Below are 19,876 nucleotides of genomic sequence, written 5' to 3' on the forward strand. Positions count from 1 at the left end.
GGCCTGTGTATGAGACAGAGATAGTACCAATTGTGTCTTTGGTGACTTGTGTCAGGATATGGATGGGGTAGTGCATCCCTCCTAGTCTGTTAGATTCTTGATGGATTTTGATATCATCAATCGTAGTATCTTATGGGGGTGGGTGGGAATTGAGGCACTGATTGGCGATAATTCTCTTTTCTCAGTGGATAGTTTCAGTGAGAAGTGGAGAGACATGATCTCTGATATGAATTGAATTTTGAATTGAATAGAATTCTTTATTGGCCTAGTGTGATTAGACACACAAGGAATTTGTCTTTGGTGCATAAGCTCTCAGTGAACATAAAAGAAAAGATACATTCATCACAGATCATAAGGTACAACACTTAATGATAGACACAGGGTACAAATAAGCAATCAAATCATGCTAGGAAACAATATTGATATCAATCGTAAGGATACAAGCAACAAAGTTACAGTCATGCAGTCATAAGTGGAAGGAGATGGGTGGTAGGAATGATGAGAAGATTAATAGTAATAGTAGTGCAGACTTAATAAATAGTTTGACAGTGGTGTGGGAATTATTTGTTTAGCAGAGTGAGAGCTTTCGGGGGGAAACTGTTTTTGTTTTAGTTGTTTTGGTGTGCAGTGCTCTATAGCGTCATTTTGAGGATAGGAGTTGAAACAATTTATGTCCAGGATGCGAAGGGTCTGTAAATATTTCCATGCCCTTCTTTTTGACTCGTGCAGTATACAGGTCTTCAGTGGAAGGCAGGTTGGTAGTAATTGTTTTTTCTGCAGTTCTGATTATCCTCTGAAGTCTGTATCTGTTTTGTTGGATTGCAGAACCAAATCAGACAGTTATAGAGGCGCAGGTGACAGACTCAATAATTCCTCTGTAGAACTTTATCAGCCTTTAGGGTGCCATAGGAGCCAGTTCTTTCTCCCTTGCAGCTGTAGCTGTTGGATGAGGTAATCTGGCAACTTGGGAGCAGTATTATCAATGGTGATACCCAACTTTATAACCCCATGTTGGATTGTATGTGAGATGCTATTGATGTCCTATAATGGTGTTTGAAAGCTGTGAAAACATGGATGGCAGACTGAAATTGAATTCAATTGAAGCAGAGTGACAATTTGTACATTGGGATTCTTTACCAACACCAGCGTGATTTCTAAATGTGTACGTAATGGTGGTTTGAGACTGGGGTGGGGTCTTCTGAACTTGAGGTGCTTTCTGATAGAAGCTAGAGGAGGTTTTGCCCAGCTCCAGATGATTCACCAATTGCAACCTTACCTAATGCAGGAAGATCTACCTACAATCATTCATATCCTCTCTACCATCCAGTTATACTACAGCAGTGTACTTTACGCAGGACTGCTCTTAAAAACTACTTAGAAACTCAGCTGATCCAACAGATGTAACCCTCTATATATTTACTAGCTTCTGGTGATGGGAGAAAATAATCAAGAGCTCCTGATTTTGTGGACTTTATGCTAATTGCTGATTGGTTTCCGGGTACAATTTAAAGTGCTGATATTGATCTATGAAGCTCTTTGTGGCTTGGCACCTGGCTACTTGTGCTCCAGCTAGAATCAGCCCAATTTTCAGATATTATAGAGAGCAGCTACATATACTTCCATACTTCTGGAAGACGAAGGAGCAAGAAATGAGAATGTCCTGCTTTCCTAGGTTGGTGTTGATGTTCTGCACCAGTGAGATCAGATTTGTCCCGTCTGGCAAAATTTAAGAAACTATTGAAAATGAAACTATTCTGAAACTCATTCTCTTAGCTTAAGCATTGCACTAATTTTTTTTGTTCCTGTTTATTTTGTGGTCTTTGTTGGGATTTTGTGATGTTGTTTGTTTTAAATTGTATCATATTGAGCCGTAGTGGTGCAGTGTTTAGAATGCAGTACTGTAGGCTACTTCTGCTGATTGATAGCTGCCTGTAGTTCGGCAATTCAAATCTCACCAGGCTCAAGGTTGACTCAGCCTTTCATCCTTCCAGGTTGGCAAAATGAGGACCCAAATTGTTGGGAATAATATGCTGGCTCTGTAAACTGCTTAGAGAGGGCTGTAAAGCACTATGAAGCAGTATATAAGTCTAAATGCTATTGCTAAGTGCTATATATATATATATATTAATTATTATACTGTGTAAGTAAGCCATGGAAAGTCATTAGGCTATAGCAATCAATCCATTTATGTTGTTATGAATGTATACAGTACATCATGCTAAGCCATGATTTATTGAATGACCATAATGACTAAGTTTATTATTGAGTGGGCAAACTCTACCATGTTACTTTCCATAGTGTTAAGTCTTACTAATTAGTTTGAATTTCAAATAGTCCTGATTTGATGTTTCTAGAAACTACCACTCTATAGTAAAGATGAAAGCATTGAGGCTTCAGATCGGACAGTAATCCTATCTTTTTGGTTGCACAATAAACAGGCAGAAGCTCAGGAGGGAGCATGATTGTATAGAAGTATTCATTAACCAGATCTTTTGGCTTAGCATGAACCCTGTTAGAATTGGCTATTTAGTTGACAGAGCAGGCAGCTTTCCAGACAGCGAAGCTGAGATCCTCCTGTTTTGGCTCAAACTGCTGAAAATCTACCCATTTTTTGAGTCTTCAGCAGATATTCACATCCTATAGGAATTGGGGTGGGGGGAGAGAGAGAAACAAAATAATTACATTCAGATTTTTTTAAAGCTACATCTTCCACACAATTCCGTGGCTGTGCTATTTTTGAGAACGGCCTCTTTTGCCGAAGAGAAAAGCGTGTGCTCCGAGAGCATAATGACCTGGATTGCAGCAGGCAAGTACATGCCAGAGTGCTTTATGAGAATGATTTGCTTCAGCAACTTTGCAGGTCACGCTCTCTCCCATTCGTTTATCCTGTGCTTAACCATTAGTAAGGAAGGCAATGAAAGGGCCACCATTTCCTAGAACAGCACCCTTTTAGATGCCACGTAGAGGGGCAGAACCCCATATCACAAGGATGGAGAATGGAAACAGTTGTCCTTCAAGTTCTATAATATAATGGAAACCTAGATAAATGGCAGACGCCGAAAGAAAGCAGCCCCAAAGTCTCTATGGCAGTGTTTCTCAACCTCAGCAACTTTAAGATGCGTGGACAAAGTCAGATGACTAGAAGTGATCAGAGTTGCATTCTGAGAATACTGTATAGATAAGCTCTCTTCCCTTTGGCCACTTGCCAGCCTCCACTGTAATCCTTTCTCTTCCAGCCTTTGCTTTTTCCATTAGTATCCTTCATTTTCAGAGTCGCTTCTTGATGGATCACCCATTCACTTTCTGTTTTTGACACCAGCTTTTCCCCAGCTTCCAAGAAGGTAGAGGAGGGAAGAGACCTATTTCTTTTGAAGAAGGCGAGGGAACATGTCCCTGCTTCTAGGCCACTTTATTTGGCGGGTACAACCACACCGCTGCTCCTGAGTAAAAATGTTGCACAGCAATTAGTGAATTTCAATGTTCCTGTTCTGCAGGACCTATTTGCATTTTTACCATCATCCCAGGCAGGGGTGGTATTCACTTACCTTCCCTACTGGTTCGCAAATGTGAGTGTGCACTCACATTTAAATGGAACCACCCACAGGCGACAGGTGGGCAGGGCTACCCACAATTTCCACTACCGGTTCAGGTGAACTGGTCCAAACCTAAAGTGACCAGATTTTAAAATTGGTTAAGCGGGACACCATTGACCGGGGGGGGGGGGCTCGGAGCACCTGAGCTTTAAAAAAAAAGAGGGCTGTAAAACCATGAAGCGTTACCCCTGCCGCCGCCTCCTCCTCCTCTGCCATGCTTTTGAGGAGCATGGGGCCTTTTTTTCCTGCTCCTGCCCCCTCCAACGCCTTCCTACTGGCTCCTGCAGCCTCGTGGCCCCTCAAAAGCATGGTGGAGGAGGAGGTGGCGGCAGCAAGGGTAACGCTTCATGGTGCTTTTATTTACAGCCTTCTCTGAACAGTTTATAGGATGGAAAAAAACCTTTCAAAAGCCACCCCCATTGCCAGCCTCTCCCAACCAGATCCCCGCCTGCCTCCCCTCGGCTCACCCAGACCAGGTTGCTGACGGCGGCTTGCACGGCATGGCTGCAGGGAGAGCGGCGCCCGAGACAAGCGGGCAAAAAAACCCAAAAACTTCAGACGGCTGAGCCACTTGGCCCGGGACCGAGCCTCCTCCTCACCATGCTGCTGCCGCTGGAAAGCCCCCCCCGCCCGAGGCCGCTGGATGGCTGTTGCAAAAACATCGCGTGTCGGCGCACGGACACGCAGGAGGGGAGGGAGCCTCGCCCCTCGTCGTGTGCTGCAAGCAAGCCGAGCAGAGGGAGGGAAACCACTGCCCTCTAAAGGCCACATCGGGAACAACACTTCAGAGAAATAAAAACTTTTTTTTTAACGACATCCTTTTTAAAATTGATGATTCGGCGTCTTTTCTTTCTTTTGGAAAATCAGGACTTTTTGAACACGCCGCAGGACACGGGACAAATTTTGAAAAATCGTGACTGTCCAGCCAAAAGCGGGACGTCTGGTCACCTTATCCAAACCAGCAGAATGCCACCTCTGATCCCAGGGAGTGTTTGTTGCTCTTCTTTCTGGAACTATTTCTATCCTTTTTTTTAAACTTGGAAAATTAAAGAGGCAGAGCAGGCAAATGCATTTAAAGAAGAGAAGGCAGAACCCTAATTTATTCAGACCCTTCCCACTCTTGTCATGATCTGATTGGTGGCACTTCTCCTGCAGGTTATGAGATGCTGGACAGAGATGGCAGCAAAGTTAGAGGAGAAACTAACACCCTTGCCTAGTGAGTGTCACAGGTGCTAATAAGGACACCACCATCTGACAGCATCTCAGAATAGACAATAGAACCAGGGTAGGGATTGGCCATAAAAATAATAATGTTTGTGTCAACGTTTTCTGCTGACTCTCCGATAGATGGGTAGCCCTTCAACTCAGTAATGGGGAAAAGTTCAAAATCCTCCTTCTCAACAAACCTTATTTCCCAATCACGGAGGGAATAAAAATATTCACCACATACCAAAAAACAAAACAAAAAAAACCCCCAACCCCACGATCACATAGGCTGGTCTTTTATGCCAACACATTTGGCCTAGAGAAAAGGATTGGATTTGTTTCTGATACCAGAGGTAACGTCTTGATAAGTGTAATGAAACAAATTGCACAACCAGGAATACAATTATTATTTTAAAAGTAATCTCTATAGCTGGAGTTGGCTGTTCCTTGCTGTCTTCTTGCATCCTTTGCTCTGAGAAAAAAAATACATCCACTTATGGGAGTGGGAGGAGGAATTAATAGGATGGGGAGATACTTTAAAGGACAAATTGGCAACTTTAAGACTTGTGGACTTCAACTCTCAGAATTCAAGTTGCCAAGTTTGGGAACCACTGTGTTAGATGAAATAAGTTCTTTGCTCCTGGCTTTAACCTTGGGGGAGGGGGGAGGTATTGCTGGGAGGCAGGGATGGGTTGCTGCAGGCATTACTGCCGGTTCCGTAGTAACGTGTTCGCAGTTGCCCAAAAATAGGTCTGCGCAAGCGCAGAACTTTAAAAAAGGAAAAAAAACATGTCGCCTCGACCGGAGAACCAGTTTGGAGGCGTGGCAGGCCTGGGTTGCTGCCGGTTCCAATGACCCTGTCCGGAAAACCACTACTGGTTCGACTGAACCGGTCCAAACTGGTAGGAACCCACCTCTGCTGGGAGGCAGGAAATGCAGGAAAATCAGATGGAATCTTATATTAAGGCATAAGGGAAAAATGCTGTTTGCCAACACCCATATGAAAAAATTCCCAGATAGCAGCAATACTGGGATCCTATCATTCTGATTCACTACTACTACAGTCACTATTTTCTCTAAGGTTTCTTTTTCTGTATGATCAATGCCAATTACTGTAATTTCAAGCAACATTTTCCTTCACAGCAGGCAAGGTAAAAAAACACTATTGAGGAAACTGCTGAGTTCCACAGCTGGAATCTTTTGTTTCTAACATTCCTCTTTCTTGCAGATATTGTTTCTGCTCTCTTGAAGAATGTGGACAGGCTTCATTTTATGTCCTTTTTTTTGTTTTGTTACCTGGATTGGGCACAGAGAAATGCAGAAAGTTACTGGGCATTAGCAGCTTTGGAGAGAAGATGAGCCCATGAAGAAGAGTTCAGTTGAAAATGCTTTGTCCAAAAAGGCCCCCCAAACCTTAGTATTTCTCCCAGCATCATTCTTACATGAAACCAGCTTCAGGAGAAAGCTATAATTCAAGGGTGGGTTTCTCGCCCCGTTCCAACCGGTTCGGTTGGAACAGGGCCGGCGGCGTCCTCGTGCATGCGCGCAGTGCACGCATGCGTACTAGCGTCTGTGCGATGCTCCAGCTGCTCCTGGAGGATCGTGCAGGCGCTGTATGCGTCCTGCGCATGCGTGGAAGTGCAGAACTCGTCAAAACCGGGTAAGGAGCGCGGGCGGGCAGGCGGGCCCTTCGCCGTTCCCGGAAGTTACTTACTTCCAGGTTCGCCGACCAACTGGTTCGCGGGGACCGCCGCGAACCAGTTGAAACCCACCCCTGCTATAATTGCTTAAAACAAACAGGCGAAGCGAGCCCTCTTTGCAAGACATGGCTGGAAAGCATGTTGTTGGATCTGCAACCCTAGTTTGATCCAGAGGGCTTTTCTTGCTTATCTGTTGTTCTTTTCTGCACAGAAGATTGTGCAAGATGTAAGAGAAGTTGTCAAGGACTCACAGATGATACGAAGCTTAATGAATGAGCCAGTTTTATCCAAGAGTTTCAGTCCAATATCTGAACTTTCACTAGTATACTATTTCTTTGATCACTTTTAAAGGGCTGAGAAGCAACCATGATTGAAGACAATGTGCTAGGTACAGGTTAAACATTGGAAATGATAAAATACACTGTAGAAAGAAGGCAAAAAAAATAACCAAGAACATAATTTATGCATTTAGATGGGCAAGCTTGCAAAGTAGTAATGTAACTACAGCAATGGAAACTGTAAGGAGCTGATGGCATTCGTTTATTCACTGCTACAAAGGGTTATCTGTTCTAAATATGGTACATGTAAACTGAACATTTTTGGTTCAGAGAGAGAGGGAGAGAGGGAGAGAGGGAGGAAGGGAGGGAAGATAGGAAATACACTATTCCAAGAGTTTTGAACTGCACAATACCTGTTTTGTATACACCACAAATTGGAATCAATTTGCATCTTTCACCAAATAGCAATAAGAGTCTCGGAGCAGGGAAAACTTAGATCAGTTTCACTATATTAAATGGATTTTATGCAATATGTACATATTTACATGGGAACTCTTACATCAACACTTTCAAGTCCTTTTCTAACAGATAACAGCTTCGCATAATCCAGTCTATTCCAGTGAAGAAAGCGATTCTTACTGAGTCCCATTCCAATCTTGATTTCCTTCCGTTTTCAATTACTTTACGATCCTAGTCTACATTGCTTGGAGTGCTCCATGCACACTTATCCACTTATACAATGTTGTGTACTGTATTAGTTATAGTATTAAACTTGGACTGTGGGAACAAGGGTCAAGTCTGAAAGAAGTGTGAAGTTGGAAGGATAAAATTAGGAAACACTGCCATGTAAACTGCCTTTAAAAAACAGAATATAAATAGAATATTTTAAAAAAGCAATGCTATAATTTTTCTCAAGTTTTTTTTTCTTGGCCCAGACTCAAGGGCCTCATACCTGGTAATTGCCTTGGTAGGGGCTCTTCCTCATGTCTTTTAAGGCCATTCCCTATGCTCTTGAACCTCGTATTCCTAACATATACTGTGCAATGTGGGATGATCTTGGGAAGTTCGGAGAGAGAACAGCAGGATCCGATGGGATCTAGTTCAGAGAGTTACTTCTCCATTTTAGTTGCTGACTTTTTAGAAATGTTTTAATATCAGAGTTCTGTAGTTTTGTATAATTTAAATAAATTTCAGGAAGCTATGATTTCAAATATCAAGTACCATATTTTTCGGAGTATAAGACCCACCTCCCCCCAAAAGAGCATGGAAATCTTGGTGCATCTTATACACCGAATACAGCCATTTTTGGCCTCCTGAAGCCCCATCCCCGCACCCCATTTTTGTGGAAATTGACTGATTGATTGTTCTAACTGTCAGGAAATATCTCCTCATTTCTAAGTTGCTTCTCTCCCTGATTAGTTTCCGCCCATTGCCTCTTGTTCTACCCTCACGTGCCTTGGAGAATAGTTTGACTCCTTCTTCTTTGTGGCAACCCCTGAGATATTGGAACACTGCTATCATGTCTCCCTAGTCCTTCTTTTCACGAAACTAGACATAGCAATAGCAATATAGCAATAGCAGTAGACTTATATACCGCTTCATAGGCCTTTCAGGCCTCTCTAAGCGGTTTACAGAGAGTCAGCATATTGCCCCCAACAATCTGGGTCCTCATTTTACCCACCTCGGAAGGATGGAAGGCTGAGTCAACCCTGAGCCGGTGAGATTTGAACCGCTGACCTGCTGATCTAGCAGTAGCCTGCAGTGCTGCATTTAACCACTGCGCCACCTTGGCTCTTACCGAGTTCCTGCAACCGTTCTTCATATATTTTAGTCTCCAGTCCCCTAATCATCTTTGTTGCTCTTCTCTGCACTCTTTCCAGAGTCTCCACATCTTTTTACATTGTGGCGACCAGAACTGAATACAGTATTCCAAGTGTGGCCTTACCAAAGCATTATAAATAACACGGTTGTTAAGTGAATTTAACTTCCCCATTGACTTTGCTTATCAGGTTGCAAAAGGTGATCATATGACCCCGAGACACTGCAATCGGCATAAATATGAGATAGTTGCCAAGTGTCTGGATTTAGGTCCCATGACCATGGGGATGATGCAATGGTCGTAAATGTGAAAAATGGCCATAAAGTCATTTTTTTCAGTGCCATTCAGTCAATAAATGAACTGTAGCTAAGGACTACCTGAATTCAGATTAAATAATCATAATATATCCTTCAAATTTTCCGATCTTCATAACGCAATGATTAATGTACTTGCATTACACCAGTTGCAACTCGGTTAATTAGGAGAGATGATTTTCTGATAGTGTTTCTGATAACAATTAGCAACCTGCCATCAAGAGATCTGCAAGGCAATCCCAATGACACCAGTTTTTTAACATGGTTAATCACTGCACAAATATGATAACAATTGCACTGATTCCCCCCCCCCCCCCCCAAAAGCTGTTGATATGCCATTTGGTGGGTTGGAGAAAATAAGTTCTATTTATTTCTAAATATAAGAGGTACAATTTAAAAGTTCCTTGAAATCTTCTCACGCCTCAAAACAAATTGTTTGTGCTTGGTTCCAATAACTTTAAAAAACCCATTTAATTGTTGGCATACTTTTAGCACTACTTGTAGCGAGAGTGTACCTCAAGCAGCATTTTTTCTGTAACTGTATTTCATTGATTTATTTACTTTTGGACTACTTGAGAATGTGACATGTGAAACATCATGAGGTAAATTCTTTGACTTGCAATTTCTCCAGATGCGCATGAGGAGGGGGAAGGCATTTCTTTTTCATTATTTGTAACAACCACAGTAAAGAATAATAATAATAAATTGGTGTTTCACCACTGCATTTTTGAAAATCAAGCTTTGGGGTTCAGTCCACTGTATAGCCTATGGGCCTCATGTTACCCCTGATTTAACGCTGTCTCTCTTATATTAAAGTGGAACCCACAAAAACAGAATTTTTAAGATCCCTTACACTTTTCAACGGATTAGATTTACTATATTTAAAGTACAATTGTTTCTTATGCTACTTCTATCCTCCAAATGACTTATTACATGAAAACCAAGATTATAGTTCACCCAGACTAGCGTTAGAAAAGACACAAACCTTTGAAACGATAACAAGTTTTCAGTAAAAAGGGGAAAGTTCACTATTAACTACAGAATCCTGGAAAACATAAAAATAACATCCTGGACAGAAACCATGAAAATAAATTAGCAAGAAAGGGACGAAGGGGATGCAGGAGAAACTGAAAGTTGCACCCTTTACTTAATGAGCTAAAAGGCACTAATAAGGTGAATGTCTCCCCCCCCCCAACAAAACCAAAATTGGAGGAGTCTCCTATGACTCATGGGTGTTCTATTAAGGGGCAGAGATAAAAGAGGCAGCTTTCCTACCCATATAAATACAAAAGTGGATCAGAGAAAAAAGCTGACCAGGCCAAGTCATGGAGCAGAGAATGACATACTGCTTAGTAGAGGAATTTGGAGACAAGTCAAGATACAGCTAGACTTCGAGCTGGAGTCACTGTAAAACATTTTGTATATTGTACTCGGCTTTTCAAACTAAGTCAAAATGGGCAGATGCTCTCTCTCTCTCCCTTCCTCCCTCCCTCCCTCCCTCCCTCTCTCTCTCTCTCTCTCACACACACACACAGAACCATTTTGTTGACCAAATATTCTCAGGCAGGCTATCAAAATTTCGAAAGCCTAGAAAGCTACCATCAGGCTGTCTTGAACTTAACTACATATGATATCTAACAGATATAATTTCCCAAGCACAGCTGACTGCTTGGGACTGCTAGCAGAGTCAGGACATAGGACAGAAGTGAAGCACTTGATATGTAAGATCTGATCTTTTCGTGGCACGACAAAACCGCGCTAGTCAAAATCGCGGTGATAAAATCGCGGCGCTAAAGCCGCGACATCATCACCGTGCGTCATCACCGGCGCGACAACAGCGCGGCAACAGAAGGGTGCTTTAAAACGGCGTCGCAGCAGAAAGCCGACATCAATTAAGGTAAGGGTTAGGATTAGGTTTAGGGGTTTGTTTTAGGGTTTGTTTTAGGGTTAGGTTTAGGTTTAGCGTTAGGTTTAGCGTTAAGTTTAGGTTTAGGTTTAGGTTTAGGGTTAGGTTTAGGGTACTGAGTGCTTGGGAATGCGCGATTTTGCCCTCCGCGATTATGTCATCGCGGTAGGGTCGCGTTTTTCCTTAGCGCTTAGCACGAAGACGAATTAGTCTTCGTGCTTATGTCTCCGCGGATAAGGGCTTTGTGGATTTGTGGTGGAACCGATCTTTTAGGATGAGTACCACACCCAAGGAAAATGAATTCATATACATATTTTTATTCCGTTGATTAATTACACCAAACTATTTAGGGTAGAATCAATTCTAGCCAGGTTTACAGGTAAAACTCAAAAAATTAGAATATTGTGCAAAGGTTCATTTATTTCAGTAATACAACTTAAAAGGTGAAACTAATATATGAGATAGACTCATTACATGCAAAGCAAGATAGTTCAAGCCGTGATTTGTCATAATTGTGATGATTATGGCTTACAGATCATGAAAACCCCAAATTCACAATCTCTGAAAATTAGAATATTGTGAAAAGGTGCAATCTTCTAGGCTCAAAGTGTCCCACTCTAATCAGCTAATTAAGCCATAACACCTGTGAAGGGGTCCTGAGCCTTTAAATGGTCTCTCAGTCTGGTTCAGTAGGAATCACAATCATGGGAAAGACTGCTGACCTGACAGTTGTGCAGAAAACCATCGTTGACACTCTCCATAAGGAGTGGAAGCTCAAAAGGTAATTGCTTGGATGTTCCCAAAGTGCTGCATCAAAGCACATTAATAGAAAGTTATGTGGAAGGGAAAAGTGTGGAAGAAAAAGGTGCACAAGCAGCAGGGATGACCGCAGCCTGGAGAGGATTGTCAGGAAAAGGCCATTCAAAAGTGTTGGGGACTTTCACAAGGAATGGACTGAGCCTGGAGTCAGTGCATCAAGAGCCACTACACACAGATGGATCTTGGACATGGGGTTCAAATGTCGTATTCCTCTTGTCAAGCTGCTCTTGAACAACAAACAACGTCAGAAGCGTCTTACCTGAGTTAAAGAAAAGCAGGCCTGGTCTGTTGCTCAGTGGTCCAAAGTCCTCTTTTCTGATGAGAGCAACTTTTGCATCTCATTTGGAAACCAAGGACCCAGAGTATGGAGAAAGAATGGAGAGGCACACACTGCAAAATGCTTGAAGTACAGTGTGATGTTTCCAGAGTCTGTGTTGATTTGGGAAGCCATGTCACCTGCCGGTGTTGGTCCACTGTGCTTCAGGGTCAACATAGCCATCTACCAGAATTTGGAGCACTTCATGCTTCCTTCCACAGACGAGTTTTATGGGGATGCTGACTTCATTTTCCAGCAGGACTTGGCATCTGCCCACACTGCCAAAAGCACCAAAACCTGATTCAATGATCGTGGGATTACTGTGCTTGATTGGCCAGCAAACCCGCCTGACCTGAACCCCATAGAGAATCTATGGGGCATTGCCAAGAGAAAGAGGAGAGACATGAGACCGAACAATGCAGAAGAGCTGAAGGCCGCTATTGAAGCATCCTGGTCTTCCATAACACCTCAGCAGTGCCACAGGCTGATAGCTTCCATGCCACACTGCATTGAGGCAGTAATTGGTGCAAAAGGGGCCCAAACCAAGTACTGAGTACATATGCATGCTTATACTTTTCAGAGGTCTGATATTGTTCTACGTACAATCCTTGTTTTATTGATTGCATGTAATATTCTAATTTTCTGAGATGGTGGATTTGGGGTTTTCATGAGCTGTACGCCATAATGATCACAATTATGACAAATCATGGCTTGAACTATCTTGCTTTGCATCTAATGAGCCTTATGTCATATATTAGTTTCACCTTTTTACTGAAATAAATGAACTTTTGCACGATATTCTAATTTTTCGAGTTTCACCTGTATATACCAAATATTAGAATTAAGCAAACTGAACTGAACTCCTAGGTCATGTACTGAGGGTCTATGTAAATAAAAAACACCAGCCAGTTATTTTTTCATGAGGGGTCCTTGGTGCTCTCTGAGCTTGTTTTCTTGCTAGGTAACATCATCAGTACTAGCTACTAGTACTAGGGTGCTGTTTGCTGTCAGTTTATATTCTAATGGCTTGCCTGTCTGTGTTAGTGGGGTGGTCTTAAGAGATAGAAGCCAACAGCAAACAGCCCAATCAAAGAATCTCTAAGACTACCCCACCAACACTGACAGGCAAGCCACTAGACTAGAATATAGACTGACAGCAAACTGCACACCTTGCTAGCACTAATGATGTCATCTACTTTGGGTAATGAAATGTCTGCAAGAAAACAAGCAAGCCTAGAGAGCACCAAGGACCCCTCATGTCAACTTTGAGCTACAAACATTCTCCTTTATTAGTTATTCTTTCACCCTGGCCAGAATTTTGACTTTCTTCAGGGGAGTGGGAGGAGGCACTTTATTTAAATTGCTTTTTGTCCAAGTCATATTCTTTCTTCCCTAGCACTTACAGTAAAGGGCATCAAGTTATTACAAGTCCCCTGATCACAGTTCTGTGCATAATGACTTCATCTGAAAGAATTATAAATGGATATATAGTATTGCTACAGATGGATGCTACCATCCATGTTACAGTTAAGATATACCACACTGAAGCCCTGGTTCTCAGCCTGAGTGCTTCATCCCTAAATATAGAAAGTATGACTCTGTGGAGGCCACGTCTTAGGGAAGCTTTGTGATTCTGATTAATGGTTTTTAAGTCTATGGCAGTGGTGGCAAACCTATGGCACACATAGACACTATGGTTTAGAACAGATGTCTCCAACCTTGGCAACTTTTAAGACTTGTGGACTTCAACTCCGAGAATTTCCCAGGCAGCCTAATTGCAGTCCACGAGTCTTAAAAGTTGCCAAGGTTGGATACCCCTGATTTAGAATCTTCTGTCCAAGTACTGGTGGTAATTATATCAATGATCATATTTTTATGCTTTCCTAAATTTTATTCAATGTTTTCTTCCAAGTTCCCTGAATATCTAAGAATAAAGACTAAATATAAATCAAGTAAATTTGGTGTCACATTTTCAGATTTAGGGATAACTCTGCATGCAAAATGAAGGAGGATCCATGTGAGGGAAGGAACTGAGAGAGTTTTGTTGATGAAGGAACGAAGAAATACTTTTAAGAGTTTTGGACTGTAGCAGTTGCCCTTGTGAAGAAGCAAACACCCTGCAGTGTGAAAAGCAGATGGCTTCATTTACAGCCTGAATAGCTGAAAGAAAAATGTAGTTGAGTACAAGTGCCTCTTCTTTGGATTCTAGCCAGCATCATTTTATCAAAAGAGTTTAACAATGGTCTAATTGTTCAAAGTCAAACACTCATCTTAAGAATCTGCTTGATACAAGGAACCACAAATTAAGACTTACTTTCCACCACTTAGTCTCCAAGAAGTTGAGTGCAGGTATTTTGCAAATTAAGAAGACAGCAACATATGAACATATGCCAAAATCAAAGAGAAAGCCTATCTTATCTTGGAGAAACAGGATTTAACAAATAATGCTTGTGCGATATCACAAAAGTTTATTTTTAATGAAAAAAATACTGAAAAGTGTGCCACAGTGTCCATAGCTCCATTGAAATAGTACAAAGGTATGACATATGTCATTTGAGGAATAAAGTTTTAACACTGTAGAAAATAAATGTGGTTTTTTTTAAAATTATGTTCCTCTGCTTCAAAGAAAACAAAAAGGAAAAAACTGTAGAAAACTAACATTTTTAATACATTGGAGAAAACAAATAGTAAGAGGTAATAATAAATTATTGTTACAATATTTTCAAACATTAAGGAGTGCTTGCCAGTTTTAGTACACGGAATGAGTTTTGTTACACCCTTTGTATCTGCCACTTGCTTGATGGGGTTTCAATGCAATCGAGGGCAACAGTACCCATTTGCTTCTTAATTTAACTCATACAAAGGACACAGAACATGGCTCTTTTCGATCTGCAGGCATTTCTCTTAAATGAAAACAAATTCCATTGTAACAGATTAGTCTCTGTATTTAAAAAAAAGCAGCTACTCTTAAACAGATATGTTAATCTGCAAAGATGTTATTCTACATGGATGCTAAAACAACTACTGCTGGCTTGTTTGAAAGCTGGAAGGGTGGGAGCTGAGAATGATCTTTCAAGAAGGCCTCAATTAGCACAGAAATGGATATGTGCACTGAAGGAAAATAATCTTGAAAGGAAGGAAATCAGACATGCATTTAAACTGAAACCATCATGCCTTAAAAACAGATGTTGTCTGATTGTTTTTGTGCCAATTGTCATGTTTCATCCTTTCTCCCCTTCCCACTCCTCCTTAATTCCTGCCCTATCCCTAATCAAACAGAATCTAAGCGGGCTTTGATGTCTTCCTCCTCTTCGTCCTGCTTGTACATGAACGTAAGAAGGAAAAGAGCGATGTCCATCGATGACCAGTAAGCTGTATGCGATGTAACGGCAGACCAGTACCTGCTTTCCACCAGGCCTTCCCTGAGCTCAAAGTCGATTCTGTGGTCCAGCTCAACTAGACAGGAAACAAAACTGTTACTACAGAAGAACAGTTCCCTTGTCCTTTGATGAACTTTTGATTCTTCACATCTACCTAACATTTGAAGGGGTGGTGGGTGTGGAAGAATAGGACTGAAAGTAGCACTATTGAGTGGCATTCTTCATCTCCTTAAGTTGCTAATTAGATACAGATGCCCCCCCACACCATCCAAACCACTTAACAGAATGGAAATTGTGAGGCTTGGCAGCAGTGCCCCCAGAAAGTAGTTTCTAGTCAAAATATTAGAAGCTACACAACTATCAAAGAAGCTATGCTGGTTGGCTCTGGGTTGAAAAAAAAAGTCTTTATACTACGAGCAATTGAACAACAGGGAAATATCAGTAAAACTGCACACTGAAGCAGCAATGATTGTCTCATAAGAGCAAGAGCTAAAAATGGGAGAGTGAGATCTTGTAGTCCTTAGATATTACTTTGCTTTCTGATTCGTAGGACTGATGGTGATGAATTTTAGGGAGGACCAGAACTTCTAGAGCCAAATGAACTGGAATTTAAATCTACATGGAAGTCTGGCATGATTCTTTCCCTTGTCAACAAGCCTTGTCAAGGCTTGCTTGCTGCTAATCAAAATCCTACTTCCACGTCAGGAAGAAGCAGTTCTTACATCAGTGGTCCACAATCTTTGGGGCAACGGGGACTGGGGAAGGGGAGGGATAGTTTCGTGTGCTACCTAGGTTCTGCGCATGAAGCATTGCTTATTTATGCAGTTCTTAGTGGGCCGATATCAGTCTACGGACCAGGGGCTGGTGACCCCTGCCTTAAATAGAAAGGTGAAGACATAATTAGCAAAGTAAGGAACCAAGAACTACTTACTTGTTGGATCTAGGAAGCCAGAACTGCTGTGTGGAAAAGTCTGAGTCCCGACTGATGTTTGAATCAGAACCGACTTCTTGTCCTCCACTTCTGTTCCTTCTTTTCCTGGCTCAGGCACTTGTGAGGTGGGCAGACTGGAACGTCCAAATCTCGAGAACAGCATCCCTCCGAGGCCTTTTCCAATGCTAGCTGCCCCTATTCAATTAGCACAGTAAAGCAAGACACGTTATTCTGCAGCCACAGAACTCCAGGATTAGTGAAAGGTTAGATGATAAGTTCACAACTGCTCCCTGTAACAGAAATCACAGGTTTTCTCTACATGCCACTTTAACTTCTAGGATAACTGACCAGTGTCCACAGTTTATGACTATTTTTTCACAGACTGATTGTAATATCGGGGTTCCATGGCTGAATTTTTTTTTGTCTATTGCCATCCCAGAGCTTTCCTTCATCATGCATACAGAAGTATTTGATTAAAACAATGTTACTGAAACTGCAGTTATTCACCCTTAAAGACTATAAGTTTTTTTTTCTTTTGTCTCTGCTGCCACCATGTGGATATTTGTACCCTGAAACTAGAGGTGTCATTCTCACTATTCCCAGTATCTACTTCATTAAAAATGCATCAACTGGAACTGTCTGCTGCACCTGTTAATGCCCACGTAGTAGCAAACTCGGAGCTCTGTGATATACAATCCATTTATAACCAACTAAATTGTTACTTGTTTATTTGGGGTAGGATCCAGGATTTAGGACAGAGTTGTGCTAATCCCATTTACTTCAACCTATTCAAGCCAAGGGTTCTTTCCTTGATTAGTATTCCACCCATTGCTTCTTGCTCTGTCATCAGATGTTTTGGATAATAGATTGACCCCCTCTTCTCCAAGGCAGCTCCTCAAATACAGGAAGAGTGCTATCATGTCACTCCTAGTCAGGGGTGGGTTTCAGGCGGTTCGCAGCGGTTCCCACGAACCGGTTGGTCGGCGAACCCGGAAGTAACTAACTTCCGGGAACGCCGAAGGATCCACCCGCCCGCCCGCGTTTCTTACCCGGTTTTGACGAGTTCTGCGCTTCCACGCATGCGCAGAACGCATACAGCGCCTGCGCGATCCTCCAGGAGCAGCTGGAGCATCGCACAGGCGCTAGTACGCATGTGTGCACTGCGCGCGTGCACGAGGACGCCGCCGGCCCCGTTCCAACCGAACCGGTTGGAACGGGGCAAGAAACCCACCCCTGCTCCTAGTCCTTATCTTCGTTAGACACTAGACATACCCAGTTCCTGCAACCATTCTTCATGTGTTTTTCCCCTAGTCCCCCAAAAGTTGTTGGTCTTCTCGGCACTTTTTCTAGAGTCTCAACATTTTTTTATACTGTGGTGACCAAAACTGGATGCCTATCATAAACCCTTTCCACCACTTAGTGGAATCATGAAATGATGTGGGACTGAGTAGCATTAGAGTCGTCTGTGGGACAGGGCTTTGAGCCCAAATGATTCTAAAGTACTATCCACTGGCCCACAGAGCAATGTTTCAAATTTCAATATTCTATATAGGATTAGGAAGAAAGAATGAGTCTGAAATGTAATATAGGTAGTCTTCATTTAGCAACCACAGTTGGAACCAGAACTTGGTTGTTAAGAGAAGTGGTTGCTAAGTGTGCTTATTGTTTTACTGCAGCTTTCCTTTGCTGTAGATCTGCAAAAGTTGTAAATGTGAGGACATTTTGCAAAGTTACTTTTTCATTACTGTCAGAACTGTGAATGGTTGCTGTACAAGGCAGTCACTAAATGAGGATTAACTAAATATTATGATTAAACATTTATGCTTCCTTGCTGCACCATTTATAGGAATGCATTTCTTCTGTCACATTTTCATTTTTTATTTAATTTATTCCTTTTTGAAAAAGGAAACATATCAAAGAAGACCATACTAGGAAATCTAAATTATCTATACCTTGTGCTTATGCTTCCTCTATTATTTCTGCAAAGTAGATTAATCGGAGAGACAAAGATTGGCCCAATGTCACCATAAGCCTCATGGCTCCAGGAATTCTATTTTTTAGAGCGGAGGGTTTTAAAACTGTTTGACTCAATTGCAGGAAAATGTCATTACTTCACAAAAACAAACAATAACAAAAAAAAAAAATCCCAAATAGTCTGCTCTTCACAGCAGCATTCGCAAACTGGATTTTGACTCATAAATAAGCAATTACATATTGCTTCTTTACTTTCAGGATTATGCCTAAATTCTCCTCAATTTAAGAACCACTGCTTTAGAGGAAGACAAACACTACCAACAAAGAAAGGTTTAATAGTTACCCATTATGCTTGCTTTGCCTATATTTGTTATGGATTCCCCATAATGCCGCCGAGACATGACGGGGGATGTTGTTGGACTGGGCAATGTTGTGAGAGATTCAGAGTCAGAAACAGAGGTAGATTCTTTTGCTGGATTGAGAAAGCTTGGCTTCATGTGTTCGTAAGGTAGTGGATTTGTGGTGTTATACCAATGTATTTGCACAGGAGAAATATTACTGTAGTGCTTCAGAATTAAAGGTTCTAGTCTATAGGCCTGCAAAGAAGAAGACAAAGAAAGAAATTGTGAACTGGGAACATTTTAATTATATCCAGTCTTCATCTGGTCAAATATCTACCCATTTATCACTTAAATGTTTAAGTAATGTTCCTTCTCTCTTCACCTCCATTTAAAAGTTTAAAACAATATGACTGATGCTGAATCCAACCTTGGTTGGTCACTGGGAACAGAGGTTCGGTCTTCTGAGCTTTCGGACTTGTGCGGGAGCCCATCTTCAGGAAACTTCTCCCTATTCTATTCTGGGGACTATTCTGTGTGTACTATTTATGTGGTGCTACACACAACCAGGCACCACATAAATACTATGCATAGAATAGTCCAAAGCATATATTCTGTTACAGAGAAGTTCCCTGATGGGTTCTAGCCTGAGGCCCAAAAAATGGAAGATTAAACCTTGGGTCCCAGAGACAGACCAAGATTTGATCCTGCAACATTATTCTGGGACACCTATATTTGCCTTCATTCATAATACAACTGATCTAAAGATCCTGCTTCCTAGAAAAAAAAGAATCATTACTATCCTGCAGTTTCATATGAGCTTTATGCAAACAATCATTTTTGCTTATATTGGAATTGAGAATATTTTTACATTAACTTGTTCTACACATTGTTTTAAAATAAACAACATATGCTGATGTGGTAGCACATTTGCACATGGCCAAGAAACATCAGCAATATACATGGAAATCATGAGCAATTTGCTATGCTAAGTTTTGCTAAAGATACTAGTGCATTAAAGATAAAGTAAGTTTTTGAATGCATTGTTTTTTTATCATTTCTAAAACAACCATCTATGAAAACAAAAATGCCATTTTCTATTTATATAATACATCTAGTTCATGCAGTTGATGTTTCCGATGTTTAGATATTTCTTCATATTTTCTTTCATATTTGAGTTATTGGGAGTTAGCCGACTATAAATTTGATAATAAATACATAAATAAATATATAACCCATGACAAAGTAAACAAAAACAAGACGGACCCTAAAGAAAGACTGAAGGTCAAGACACATATTATG

At 41.4% G+C, this 19,876-nt stretch overlaps 1 protein-coding gene across 2 annotated transcripts in view; it reads right to left on the reverse strand.

Annotated features, from left to right (window-relative positions):
- Nucleotides 1-14,399: 14,399 nt before the first annotated feature.
- Nucleotides 14,400-19,876, reverse strand: part of DDHD1 (DDHD domain containing 1) — a 42,387-nt gene continuing 36,910 nt past the window's right edge. For both annotated transcript variants that reach the window (XM_032236667.1, XM_032236676.1), the window contains 3 exons: nt 18,580-18,832; nt 16,263-16,457; nt 14,400-15,407 (listed from right to left, as the gene is read on the reverse strand). In XM_032236667.1, the coding sequence (XP_032092558.1) occupies nt 15,223-15,407; nt 16,263-16,457; nt 18,580-18,832 (633 nt within the window). In that variant the 3' untranslated portion in view covers nt 14,400-15,222. The remainder of the gene's footprint in view (nt 15,408-16,262; nt 16,458-18,579; nt 18,833-19,876) is intronic.

Source organism: Thamnophis elegans, chromosome 1, assembly GCF_009769535.1.
Source record: "Thamnophis elegans isolate rThaEle1 chromosome 1, rThaEle1.pri, whole genome shotgun sequence".
Taxonomy (NCBI): Eukaryota; Metazoa; Chordata; class Lepidosauria; order Squamata; family Colubridae; genus Thamnophis; species Thamnophis elegans.